The 14313-nt window shown below is 41.5% G+C and overlaps 1 protein-coding gene across 1 annotated transcript; it reads left to right on the forward strand.

Annotated features, from left to right (window-relative positions):
* Nucleotides 1–359: 359 nt before the first annotated feature.
* Nucleotides 360–896, forward strand: LOC311233590 (stonustoxin subunit beta-like; the record flags this gene model as incomplete). Its single annotated transcript, XM_084320557.1, has 1 exon — nt 360–896. One exon carries the CDS (start codon nt 360–362, stop codon nt 894–896), a length of 537 nt encoding a protein of 178 aa, XP_084176683.1.
* Nucleotides 897–14313: the final 13417 nt, after the last annotated feature.

Consider the following 14313-nt stretch of genomic DNA (forward strand, 5'->3'; position numbering starts at 1 on the left):
CTACCTCTCCTACAGAGTTGACCATGGTGGAGAGTGTCGGTTGAAACCAGGGATCAGGAAATGTAAGTTGAGCTTGTTGTTCTGCACATTTACAGACTGAGCTTCCCTTCAGGATATGGAGGCATTTCATTAATAACAGAAGAGCTCAGCTGATCAATTATACAATAAATAGAACAGGTTTATTCAGTTGATGAAGTTAAAGCTGCATTAACTGTTTTTGAAACGAGGACCATGTAGACTCAACCACATACAAATTTTCTTTCTTCTACATAATCCTTGTGTCAGAAACGGTTGATGCAACATTAAACATTCTAATGTGAATGAAGATGATTATGATGTATTGTGTGATAAATAGTGTCATGTTCTCTCCATCAGATGCCTGTGAACTCACACTGGACCCAAACACAGCACACAACAGCCTCTCTCTGTCTGAGAGGAACAGAACAGTAACATGGGAAAAACAGAGTCAGTTGTATCCTGATCACCCAGAAAGATCTGACCTCTATCCACAGGTGTTGTGTAGAGAGGGTCTGACTGGACGCTGTTACTGGGAGGTAGAGCGTAAAGGAAGGCTTCATATAGGAGTTACATATAGAGGCATCGGAAGGAAAGACAGTTTTCTTGGAGTTAATGATAAGTACTGGTCTCTGTTATGTCATGATGGTGGATACACTGCCAGGCACAATATGATAAGAACAGAGATACCTGCCCCCCCCTCTGGCTCCACCAGAATAGGAATGTATCTGGACTGTCCTGCTGGCACTCTGTCCTTCTACACAGTCTCCTCTGACACACTGACCCACCTACACACCTTCCACTGCACATTCACTGAGCCCCTCTACCCTGGGTTTATAGTTGCGGATGAAGGCTCTGTGACCCTGTGTCAGATAGACTAGGTAGAGTCAACTTCCTGTGTTAGGTAGAGTAGCTTCCTGTGTCAGATAGAGTAGCTTCCTGTGTCAGATGGAGTAGGTAGAGTAGCTTCCTGTGTCAGATAGAGTAGAGTAGCTTCCTGTGTCAGATAGAGTAGGTAGAGTAGCTTCCTGTGTCAGTGCCCCCCCCCCCCCCCCACACACAGGAAAGTGAGAGTATTGATGTGCATATATGTAAAAGGATTTACTACTTATTTTAAGACTTAAGACATATATTTTGAAAATGTAATAAATTAGATGTTTACACAGTGTATTGACAGAATCCAGTTGTTGTTGTTCAGCTGAGCGTTCATGATATTTGTGATTGACTGATTAAAATATATTTTCGGATGAAGGCTCTGTGGCCCTGTGTCAGATAGACTAGGTAGAGTAACTTCCTGTGTCAGATAGACTAGGTAGAGTAACTTCCTGTGTCAGATAGAGTAGGTAGAATAGCTTCCTGTGTCAGATAGAGTAGCTTCCTGTGTCAGATAGTAGCTTCCTGTGTAAGATAGAGTAGAGTAGCTTCCTGTGTCAGATAGAGTAGGTAGAGTAGCTTCCTGTGTCAGTGCCCCCCCCCACACACACACACAGGAAAGTGAGAGTATTGATGTGCATATATGTAAAAGGATTTACTACTTATTTTAAGACTTGAGACATATATTTTGAAAATGTAATAAATTAGATGTTTACACAGTGTATTGACAGAATCCAGTTGTTGTTGTTCAGCTGAGCGTTCATGATATTTGTGATTGACTGATTAAAATATATTTTCAGATGAAGGCTGTGGCCCTGTGTCAGATAGACTAGGTAGAGTAGCTTCCTGTGTCAGATAGAGTAGGTAGAGTAGCTTCCTGTGTCAGATAGAGTAGGTAGAGTAGCTTCCTGTGTCAGATAGACCACCGCAACACTTCCGGGATTCTGAAATCGGGGAGGAGATTGCGGGGGGAGCATAATAATGAATGTGGATGAGAGCCGTGATGTAAGTGGTTGCCGATACGGCTGTGGGGGTGCTAGAGACATGATCGAATAGACGTTTATGCGCCTCACTCTCCTGAACACGGCGTGACCCATACCTAATCGATCAGAACTAAATCGGCAGAGAAAAAGCCCATTGTAAAGCACCTATTCCGCATGCACATGCGCAGAGTGCCCATGGAGTCTGGACGACGCGAGATGACGCACAAATGAATGTGGACTGTTCCATCAGAGGGGGGAGCTTCGGTGGCCAGTGTCCTTTCAGCTGAACAGGATAATGAAAAGATTATCCCACTAAATGGCCAGGCGTGTCTTATGGCGACATCTACAATTACCTCATTGAGTCTCCAGGTAGACTAATGTTTATATTTAAGTGCAGCGGTCTGTAGCCACTCACACTGGCCACCGAAGCTCCGCCCTCTGATGAAACAGTCCACATTCATTCGTGTGTCATCTCGCGTCGTCCAGACTCCATGGGCACTCTGCGCATGTGCATGCGGAATAGCCCATTTACAATGGGCTTTTTCTCTGCCGATTTAGTTCTGATCGATTAGGTATGGGTCATGCCGTGTTCAGGAGAGTGAGGCGCATAAACGTCTATTCGATCATGTCATTCGCAACCACTTACATCACGGCTCTCATCCACATTCATTATTATGCTCCCCCCGCAATCTCCTCCCTGATTTCAATGTAACGCGGAAGTGTAGTGGTCTATAGAGTAGCTTCCTGTGTTAGGTAGAGTAGCTTCCTGTGTCAGATAGAGTAGGTAGAGTCGCTTCCTGTGTCAGTGCCCCCCCCCCCCACACACACACACACAGGAAAGTGAGAGTATTGATGTGCATATATGTAAAAAGATTTACTACTTATTTTAAGACTTAAGACACATATTTTGAAAATGTAATAAATTAGATGTTTACACAGTGTATTGACATAATCCAGTTGTTGTTGTTCAGCTGAGCGTTCATGATATTTGTGATTGACTGATTAAAATATATTTTCTTTCAACCTTTTGTTTTATTTGGTATTTTTCACCCAAGTATCTCTTTATTTCTAGAATAGTTTCCCATAATTACAGGTTTAAAATAACAGAATGAACATAACGTTTACCTACTCATAGCTGGATGTGAAGTTTATGTGAATACATACCTGTCAAGTCAAACTAGATCTCCCAACCTCCTGAACCCACACATGACCCAGTCGCCTATTGCTTATTAACAGCGGAGCAGTGCTGCCGTTGCTTCCGCGTTTTCCCTGATTGGCTGCGACACGCCCCGCGGCAGGCGCGGCAACCGCGGAGCGGCAGAGCTTGCGGCATTATGTAGCCCTAATCCGCCATGATTTTCATTCGAAGCTCAGCTCACCTGGCAGCGCAGCGGTCCTGCGGTCCGTTGTTGACAAGTTCGAATCCCATCAATTTTTTTTTTTTAACATGTATTCTTTCGCCGGTTAAGGTTAGGCATGGTTAAGGTTAGGCATTGTTTCAGAGTTGGTTAAGGTTAGAACGGTTAAGTTTAGGCGCTGTTAAGGAGCTGGTTAAGGTTAGAGTTTGTCTTAGAGAATGGCAATATTCTTTCTATGGTTAAGGTTAAGGTTAGGCATGGTTAAGGTTAGGCATTGTTTCGGAGTTGGTTAAGGTTAGAACGGTTAAGTTTAGGCGCTGTTAAGGAGCTGGTTAAGGTTAGCGTTTGTCTTAGAGAATGGCAATAGACAGCCTATTTCCGCACTGCCGCTCTCTCGCGCTGCCGCGGTCACATGGTCAAATTGTCACATTCTTGCACTCCTCCGCTGTTAGAAAGCAACACGCGACCCAGTCATGGCAACCCCCCCCCCCCCCCCCTCCTTCCCTCTCTCACACACACACACACAAGCACTAACACACTGTCAGGGCAAAACTGCTCTCACACGGGCTGATTGGTAACCAATTAACTCTCACTGACGACTGCCACCCCAATCAGGACTCAATCAGCAGCAGCTGGCAGTACTGCTCTTAGCAGACCAGTGTTAGACATTCAACATGGACTGTGCATGTGCTCTGCTCATTACCCACATAGGCAGCCGGTAAGGATATTTGATTGTGTGTATATATGGGGATGTATTCATGTATGGTTTAAGTGTTAAGTTGGGGATGTATTCATGTATGGTTAAGTGTTTACTTTAAAGTGTGTTACATTACTATCCCATATTTAAAGTAGTCACAAGAGAGTAATCATCTTTGTACATTGCATAGGTTTTAGAGTGGTATGATGCATAATTGGTAGAGTAAGTTAATTAACTTTAAACTTCCAATGTGTGGGGCGCCCCAGTGGCGAACCACATAGCGCACTCAGCCGCGACACGGCTGACCCGGGTTCGACTCCCGAACCCATCGTTATTTGCCGAATGTCTTCCCCCCACTCCGTCTCCCATTCCTCCTCTGTCTCTCTCTCTACTGGACTTCCCAGTAGCAATAAAGCGATAAAACGCACAAAAAAAAAAATCTTAAAAAAAAATAAAAAAATCCAATGTGTATTTTATTTCTTGTATTTTTCTGTGTTTTGTTCTAAAGGTTTTTTACCTAGAAAAGCTACTGGCTAAACTGCTAATTGCCAAATGCAAATAGTAGACCATTGCTAACCATACAAAGACCATCTACTGGCTAAAAATGGCTGAAGTAGGAAGGAATGAAAAAAAAACTTTGAATATCAATAAATGGAGAAAGAAGGTCATTCTCGGTCTGGTTCTTGAGTGAAATCCAGTTAACCCTTCGGGTGAGCAAGCAAACATCCTACCAAGTTGGGGATAGAGCACAAGGTCAATATTCAAAAAAACACATACTGTACAACTTGGGGGACCAAGTGTTTACACTCAAGTCCCGAGTCAAGACTGGCAAGTCTCAAGCAAGTCACAAGTCTGAAACGTTGGGTTTCCAGTCCTAAACAAGTCCTAATGCATTCTTTACAAATGTAATGCCATTTCCAAACGGTAAGGTACATTTGTATAGCGCTTTACAGGCAGTAAAAGGTTCATCAAAATAACATAACCACAATATGTTACATGTTACATCACATATAATATCAATTGAAAACTTCTAAAAAATACTTTACAATAAGTTAATTAAAAACAACCACATACACAAATGTTACACCAAATACATGATCAATTATAGGCCTGACTATATCGAAAGGTGTTAAGACTCTGTTTAAAGGACTCCACACTATCGGCAGACCTGATTTCACAGTTTAGGTGCTACGGCTGAAAAAGCCCGGTCACCTTTGGTCTTAAGTTTGGTCCGGGGGACAATGAGCACCCCTTGGTCTGAGGAGCAGAGAGCCCTACTGGGGCAGTAGGGGGGTCATGATGAGCTCACTAATGTAGCTTGGAGCTTCACCCTTTAAAGCCTTGTAGGTGGTGAGGGCCATTTTAAAGCCAACAGAGTAATAGTTAGTATATCAAATGGTAAATGATTCTGCATTGATTCACAACTTCCTTCTCTGCTCATGCAGCCTGATTGGCAGCTGGTGTATTGGTCCAAAGTGGAACTGTAATCAGGGACATTAAGTTGACTAGCTTTATACTTATTATGGCATAATTAATTAACATTTTGGGCTTAGGGAGAGTATGGAGTCTTTCAAGTCTCAAAGAGTCAACAACTACACATTCATCTGTAGTGGTCATTATTAGGGTAATAGCTAATGAACCGTTTGTACCACGTTGAAATAAACAACACTGATATGTGCTTTAGTTTCAACCCTCCTTTCTCAACATACTTGAGACAGTGGTTCAGGAGGTAGAGCGGTTGTTTGGTCATTGGAAGGTTCCCGGTTCGATTCCCGCTCCTCCTTGAGCGAGACACTTACCCTAATTGCTCCCGATGTGCAGGTCGACTCTGCCGTCGGTGTGAATGTGAGGAACAAATTGTAAAGCGCTTTGGATAAAAGTGCTATATAAATGGACTATTTACATACTTGTGTATAAAATAGATACAAACTTTCTCTCAATGATCATTTTAAATAGATATACACTTTCTCTCAATGATCTTATTAAATAGATACACAAACTACTTATCTCAATGATCATATTAAATAGATACACAAACGACTCAATGATCATATTAAATACAAACAAACTTTCTCTCAATGATCATATTAAATAGAAACACAAACTACTTTGAATGAATGAATTTATTCACACGCACACGATATATTACATATACATATCGTCATGTGAGAACATCATCGTCGAGATTGTGTGCGTGTGCCACGTCTCCCAAGAAGCTATTTTATATTAAGTGTCTTTGAGCACCTGGAAAAACGCTATATAAAATAGATGTATTATTATTATTATTTAAAGCTTTTGGAGGGAGCCTGATCACAAATATAAACAAACAAAAACATACAATGTGGGTAGGCTTACACACCTACCTACTAACATACATACATACAACATAGATTCATAAATACAGACAATTAATATTCCTAAGTATGGATTCTATTTAGATATGTTTTGAGCAATTCCTCTTTCAGTGATTTAAGGTTGAGAATAATGGATTTTGACAGTTTCAGACTCTCGTCGAGCTCGTTCCAGATCTGCGGGCCACTGCATGCTATGCTTAGGCTGCACATTTGAGTTTTCTCTTGCCAAAGATAAGATGCCTATTTCTTGTGTTATTGATGTGCAGTGGACGGCAGACTGGGACAAGCTCAGACAGTCTGTGATTCATGTTATTTACAACTTGATACATAATTGATGCGTTTGTGTACATTCAAATCAGCAAGCCTCAGGAGACCATGGCGATGGAACAAAGGACGTGAGGGCGTATTAAACCCGGATCATGACACTACTTTTTGTAAACTTTCAAGTTTACAAGTTGACATTACAATAATTAATGAGGGGTTCATACAACGTTTTATAGAGAGTGAGAAGGGCAGAGTCCTGCTGGTTCTCCTGAGTTAAATAAAAAAAAAAGTAACACAGGCCGTAAAATTGAACATAGCCAACTTTAAATACATCCGAGACTGCCTCAACATGGAAACAGCCAAACTCTACTTCAATTCAGTAATTATGTCCCATCTGACATACTGCATAACCAGCTGGTCTCAAACCTGCAAAACCACATTGACACCAATTCATTCAGTTCATAAACAGGCCTTGAAGGTGTTGGACAACAAACCCTTCTTTCGCCACCACCACTGTACAATCCTTCAAAAATATGCCCTGCTAAGCTGGGAAAACATGCTGAAACTAAAAGATGCCAGCCTGATATATAAAGTCCAACACGGTCTTGCCCCACCACCTCTCTCACAGTTCTTAACAGAAAGCAGCAGGTTCACCAGAACAGTACTAGAGGGAAATTGTATCATCCCAGGGATAAAAAGCGCATTTAGCAAATCAGCCTTCTCGATCAGAGCTGCAGAATTCTGGAACACCATTCCATCACACATCCGCAGTACTAATACACTCAGGTCCTTCACACACACTCAAAAATCATGGCTGTTACAAAATCAGGTCTGTGACCATAACCATTAGCAAGTCACATCGTAGTCCAGTTGCCCAGCCCCCGTATGCTTGCCTACTAGCCTGACTGTCCTTATAGATAGATAGAAACTTTATTGCCATTTCAACACTGTTGATTGGGATTTGTCTTGGTGCCACATACAGTACAGACAATGTTAAAAACATACAATATAAAAACACAAGAATACAATCCCCACAATAAAAAGTTTTACACAAACAATTAAAAAGAAAAAATGCTACAGTACCTAAAATAAATTGCTCAGTGTTCCAGTTTTAAAGTGCATATTGCCTTAAAGTGCATGTTGGCTGGTGCTAGCCCTTCTTGTGCAAAGTGCCTGTACATTTGTACTTGAGTTCAGGTGAGGGATATGTACCGTTTTTAAAAAGGGATGTCCTGCACCTGAGACTTTGGAGTCTTCTGCCAGAGGGAAGGGGGTTAAAGAGGTCGTAAGCAGGGTGAGAAGGGTCCCTGATCACCTTTTCCCCTTTCCGCCGGATTTGTGTGGCATAAATGGAGGCCACAGAGGGGAGCTCACAGTCAATGATTTTTGAGGTTTTTAAATTATCACATATGGTGATGCCGAGGAATTTGAAACTGTCTACCCTCTCCACCTGCTGGCCGTTTATGTACAGAGGAGGGTGGACTGCCTCCCCGCGCCGGAAGTCAACTATAATTTCCTTTGTCTTAGAGATGTTTAAAAGCAGGTCGTTCTCCTTGCACCATACAGCAAAGCTATCGACTTCAGCTCTATAGGCCGATTCATCCCCGTTCTTAATTAGTCCCACTACTGTTGTGTCATCCGCATATTTAAAAAATCGGACAGAATCAGAGTGGGAGGCACAGTCATTAGTGTATAGACAGTAGAGCAGAGGAGAGAGAACACAGCCCTGGGGGGCCCCGGTGTTCAAGGTCCTGGATCTAGAGAACAAATTACCTACCTTAACCACTTGTTCTCTGTCTGAGAGAAAATCTAGAATAAAATAGCACAGAGATTCATCAATTCCGAGCAATTTAAGTTTTTCAAATAGTTTAAAAGGCACAATCGTGTTAAACGCTGAACTAAAATCAATAAACAAAATTCGTACATAAGTGGCAGAGGCCTCCAGGTGCTGCAGGATGGTGTGTAAACACATAGATACAGCATCCCCTACAGACCTGTTGGGCTGATAAGCAAACTGATACATGTCTAATTTAACAATACTAGATGATCAGACATTGTTTGTGATTATGTGATTTATGATTATGTATGTGTGCCTATGTGTGATTATCATATGGTGTGCCTGCCATATGTGTGCCTGCCTATACAGTGTTTATACATGTACAGCTTTTATTTGTCCCTGTACACTGTTTTTATTTTTTTTTTTTTTTTTTTTAAACTGTTTTTATATTAGCTTTAATATCCTTCTATTTTTTCTGTTTCTTTTCTGGCTTAAACATCTAGCCCAGGGACTACAACTGAAAACTAGCAACCCTGCTAATGTTGGCATATTTACAGTTTTTAATTTGTATTCATTTATACATGTATAAACTGTTGATTGATATGCACTGTCCCTGATCAAATAAACTGAGTAAACTAAACTAAATACCTTCTATGTGTAGCAGCCTGAAAATATTGTCTATTATTCAGAACTGCTGACTTGTTTTTTATCTCCCCTTTGTACACAAAGACATCATTGATATTCTCACGAACAATGATGTGAGTTTCTCTTCCTTCTATCGGCTGGAATATGGATCATACACAGTATCGCTGGACCATATTCACCATCCTTCCCCTGTGTGACTAGTAGGCGGGACCAGCAGGGGGCGGTGTCAGGCAGAGAGTGTCGGAGAGAGATGGGACGAGATATATGGAGGCGGAAGGCGGAAGGAGAGCCTCTTCGGCAGTGAACTTGACCATGAACAGTCGCAACGGGCGTGTGTTCCGGAAGAGCCCTGTTGAAGGAGTGAGGTGGAAGAGCCCCGTTGGGTACCGACGGGTCACAAGAAGTACTTGCTAGTGGACGTGTTATCCTAGCAGTACCAGCGATAGTGTGTGAGCAAACGGTACAGAACAAAGCACTAACGTTCATAGTAGTCGGGTTACAGTAGTAGTGTGGCGGTATAAGTAGCGTGCGGCTAACGGCTATATCTGAGTTCATAATAGTCGGGTTACAGTAGTAGTGTGGCGGTATAGAGTGCGAGCCCAGATACAGATGAAGCGTTTAGTTTTCCTGGGCGCTTTGCCGCGACGTGAGCACGGTTATATCACGTCGGAAATGAATTAGGAACCCAGGCTGCTGTTCTATTTTATGCCGCCAGGAGGCGCAAAGTCATTAGACGGACGCTACAACGTCCTACACAGTATACTGTATAACGATCTGTATGTAAATGTATATATATTAATTCATTTTGCGCGAATCCACACTTCATTTCCCAGACCCACTTTGTTTTAACCAGTTAAAACCTGTCGATTGCTAGTGGAGGTTCATATAAGGGATATATAATGGATATTTTCTGTCTAGTACCGTGGTCTAGTGCTTAATGCCCATTCCTTTCAAGCCGACGCCCGGGGTTTGGATCCCAGCGGGTATTTTTTTATTTATAAAATGAAATTGCCCGCAACGATGTGCATAATACAATAGTAATAATATATAATAAGAATCCAACCAATAGAGCGACATTGTGCAATAAACAAGTAAACAAAGTTTTACAGTAGGGCACTTTGAAACAACCAATCACGTTGCGCGATAGCACGAGCGATGCATAGTCAGGAAGTAATGTTAGAGCTGAGTTCACTCATTCCGAACGGCGAAATGTAAAATGCTACCCAAGATTGTTGCGTTTCGTTATAAAAACTATGCGGTGATAAACAAAACGAATCGCAGTATGCAAAACGTGCGGTTCGAGGATCACAGTTGGAGATGCAATCATGCAACGTCCAACTTCGTTCGACACTTGAACTAAGAAGGTGCACAAAGATCGGTAAGTGAATGAACGAATGAATGAAAACTTTATTTAACAGATTGCAGAATGGGTACAATACAGTACAGCTCAATATACACAATTGTTAAGGGGATGCAGACCAGAGAAAGACTTTCGTCTTGTTTACATCAGGGTCCCCCATAGTAACTTGGCTTGCTACTGTACAGTAGCTACAGTTAAATCAATGAGCCATCGACAGTGTGCTAACGTTATCATATACTCTCTTTTTTAGACTCTTTTTGTATCACAAACAGTACTGTATTTGTAAATCTGGTATGTCATAAATGTATAGATGTAGCAGTACTGTATCTGTATGTCATGTTATGATGAATTGAAAATGGGGGACCCTGATGTAAACAAGACGAAAGTTTTTCTCTGGTCTGCATCCCTTTAACAATTGTGTTTATTGAGCTGTACTGTATTGTACCCATTCTGCAATCTGTTAATTTTTTTCAATCAATCAATCAATCATTACATCCAAGATACACGGCTGCTGTAGTCTTGTCTTATAAAATACATAAACAATCAGCAATGTCTCGCTTGATGAATGGCCAGCAGTAGCCTAATTAATATTAATAAAAGTATTATCATTTTAATAATTGCGAAACGTGTTTAGTCCCTTGTTTGAGCCGAATCTGGGTTGAACATGATTTGTGGAACTCCCTCTGGTGTTGTGGTCGTGGTATTCACTGACCTTTGGGAAGTATTTCGACATGTACATGGGTATCTTAGTGGTGTAGTGTACAGTATCTTGTAGACCAGGCCCATTGCAAGTTGCTGTACTCTGTCGTCTACTCTAAGCCATCCTAGGTAGTCAAAGTGGGCAGGGGTGAGGTGGGTTCTAGGAGTAAGGTCAAGCAGTAGTCTGACCAGTTTGTTTTGTGATGTTTGTAATTTAGTTTTTAGCGCTTTTGAGGTGCTTTGGTACCATGAGGTGCAAGCATAGTCGTAATACCCTTGAATGAGTGCTCCTGCCAGAGTCTTCAGGGTATTCTTGTTTACCAGAGAGGAGATCCGGTACAAGAATCTTGTTCGTTGGTTGACTTTTTTTTATTACATTGGTTGCCATTTTGTCACAGGAAAGATTTGCCTCTAGGATGGAACCCAGGTAGGTAATTTCATCTTTCCTTGTGACAATATTGTCACCCACTGTAACAGAGAAGCCGTTGGCCTTGCTGAGTTTGTTATTTGATCCAAGAGTGTGTATTGAGCCGTACTGTATTGTACCCATTCTGCAATCTGTTAATAACGTTTTCATTCATTCATTCAGGAGCAAAGGTCAATGACCAAACACACCCAGACTACATACCTGTATTCCCTTCAACATCACAGTCTACACCATCTACGTCAACAAACATCAGTCGCCATGAGCGGCGTGAAAAAAGGAGAGTGATGCAGCCAAGGAGGATGGTGACCAACAGAGAACCAAGGTCGAGTCAAGCTCCTTGACCGCTTCATCTGTGGACAGCAACGACACCAAATGCAAGATGATGACAGGTGTTACCTGGCCAGTGCTTCAGCACTTGTTTTCTTTCTTGCACACAGAGAAGACAAGGAGCACCATAATCTCACCCATAGATCAGCTATTTATCACCCTTGTCAAACTGCGTCACGACATGTCCTTTGACCTCATCTCCCACATCAGAGGTGTGTCAAAGGCAACAGTCAGTGATGTGCCCAACGGATCATTTCAGTGAGTGAGCGATTCGATACACGCTCACGGCAATGAACCGATTCACTGATTCGACTCACGGTTCAGTGGCGCTTCCGGATCCCGCTGCGAATCAAAAACTATAAAAAAATTTGGCAGATGTTATACATACAATTATACATACAATTGTTAAGGGGATGCAAACCAGAGAAAGACTTTCATCTTGTTTACATCAGGATCCCCCTGTTTACATCAGTAATCATCGGTAACATTTAGAATTGATTTCAAGGTCCTCCTCCTTATATACAAAGTATAAACATTGCGATCATCTACTATTGAAGGTTCCGAGTCACAGTCTAAAGAAAATCAGTGATGCAGCCTTTGCTAACTAACTATGCACCAAAGTTATGGAACACACTATGGACATTAGGGAAGCTAGATCTCTTAATATTTTCAGAAATAAGCTAAAAACGTACCTCTTCACCATAGCCTTCTAATACACCCCGCTGTTGATTGTACTGTAGCACTATTTTACTCTGGCCATTCTATTGCATAATTTTACTATCTATTCTACTATTCTATTATTGCACTGTATTATTGGTGTGCAAACCAGTCAACTTACAAAAAAGAGCCTGTTGGAGGATTTCAACAAGATAAATGCGACAACATTGCAAAATATTTCACTATAATATTTCAAAGTGAAGTAAAAAATATTATAATAATTATTTGATCATGTTAACTCTTTCAGTGCCACTCACGAGATTTCTCGTGTTTTTTTATAGGTGGTTGCTAGCCACTCACGAGATTTCTCGGAATTATTATTTTTTTTTTTTTTTTGCGATCTGAAAAATTATTGCATCACCCGAGCCTACCCGAGTATAGCCGAGGGGCGCCGACGATCACTGTGGAAAAAAGCGCCCCCTGTCGTCTCCCAGATGACATAAGTGATTTTGGAATGGACTCAATGAAAATGAATGGGAAAAAAAATCCGGTACTCCACATTTTCCAGTTCACTGATCCAGCCGGGGTTACCACAGTTCATTCTGGAGCCTCAGATCCCCCCGGATCATAGAGATCTACTGTGTCGCGTTGGATCCATACACTTATCGATTTTTTCGAATGGTGATCAGGAATTGGAATATACCAGTTGGATACCATCTGATGTCAGGTAAGGACTCTGTGTTATTAGTGGTAGGATAATCGGAGTAAGTTTGATGAAGTTATAAGCTGTTTTGTGAAATGTCTTCTTTCGTTTTCATTGTAAAACTCCGAGAGGAAATCAACGAGGCGATTATCCTCGCGCGGCCGTAATGTGCGTGCGTGCACGTATAATATTGATCATCTAGCGTTTATTTGAAAACGATTCATAAAAAGGCCGACGAATATCAACGTTGTGGAATATTCCACTAAAAGACGATTTTCATAGAATGCTCCAGAATGGGCTGTTTTTTATATCAAAACGGGGGCTTTTCTAACTGCTCTGAAACGGCAACGACGCGATAAAAAAACAATCTGCCTTCACAGCACTGTCTGGAAAATAGTATTTGATAATGCGATGGGCAGATTAGACACATAGCCATAATTTAAAACATAGATTAGGCGATATTAACGTTAACATTGGCGCGGATGGTGGCATTCAAGCGGTAAAATGGAAAACCAGGCATGGCATTTAAAGAGTTAAATAAGTGTGACTGACTGAGTCCACATTACAGTTCTACTTTTGTTTTGATGTGAAAAGTGATGCTGCATAAGAGGACTGCATTTAGCACTGACTGAGAAAGTACATATTACAGTTCTACTTTGCATTGCATGTAATTTAGAATACAGGCAAATAAAAGTAATTTAGTTTAAAGTACAATCTTGGCTGTCTTTTTCTCTCAACGCTTCAATAGGTAGATGACTAAATGTAAATGTAATATCAAATTTTAACAGATTGCAGAATGGGTACAGTACAGTCCAGCTCAATACATACAATTGTTAAGGGGGTGCAGACCTGAGAAATACTTTTGTCTTGTTTACATCAGGGTCCCCCAACAATTAGCATTTCAATGGTGTGTTGCCACACCAATGGGGGGTTGCCAATCCAATGTCACACCTACTGTACACCTAAGTGAGAGAAGCTCTCTCATTTCATGGAAGAGTAGAAGACAACCAACAGTTGCACTTTCTACCTGCGAGGCAGGATACATGGCCTTAGCATCAGCCATACAGGAGTGTATGTATTTGCAACAGCTACTCAAGGGTATTGATGGATGTCAGTATGCACAAACCAAGGTTTATGATGATAACCAAGGAGCTATTGCACTAGCCAGGAATCC

Source organism: Notolepis coatsorum (genome assembly GCF_963971535.1).
Source record: "Notolepis coatsorum genome assembly, chromosome: 8".
Classification (NCBI taxonomy): domain Eukaryota; kingdom Metazoa; phylum Chordata; class Actinopteri; order Aulopiformes; family Paralepididae; genus Notolepis; species Notolepis coatsorum.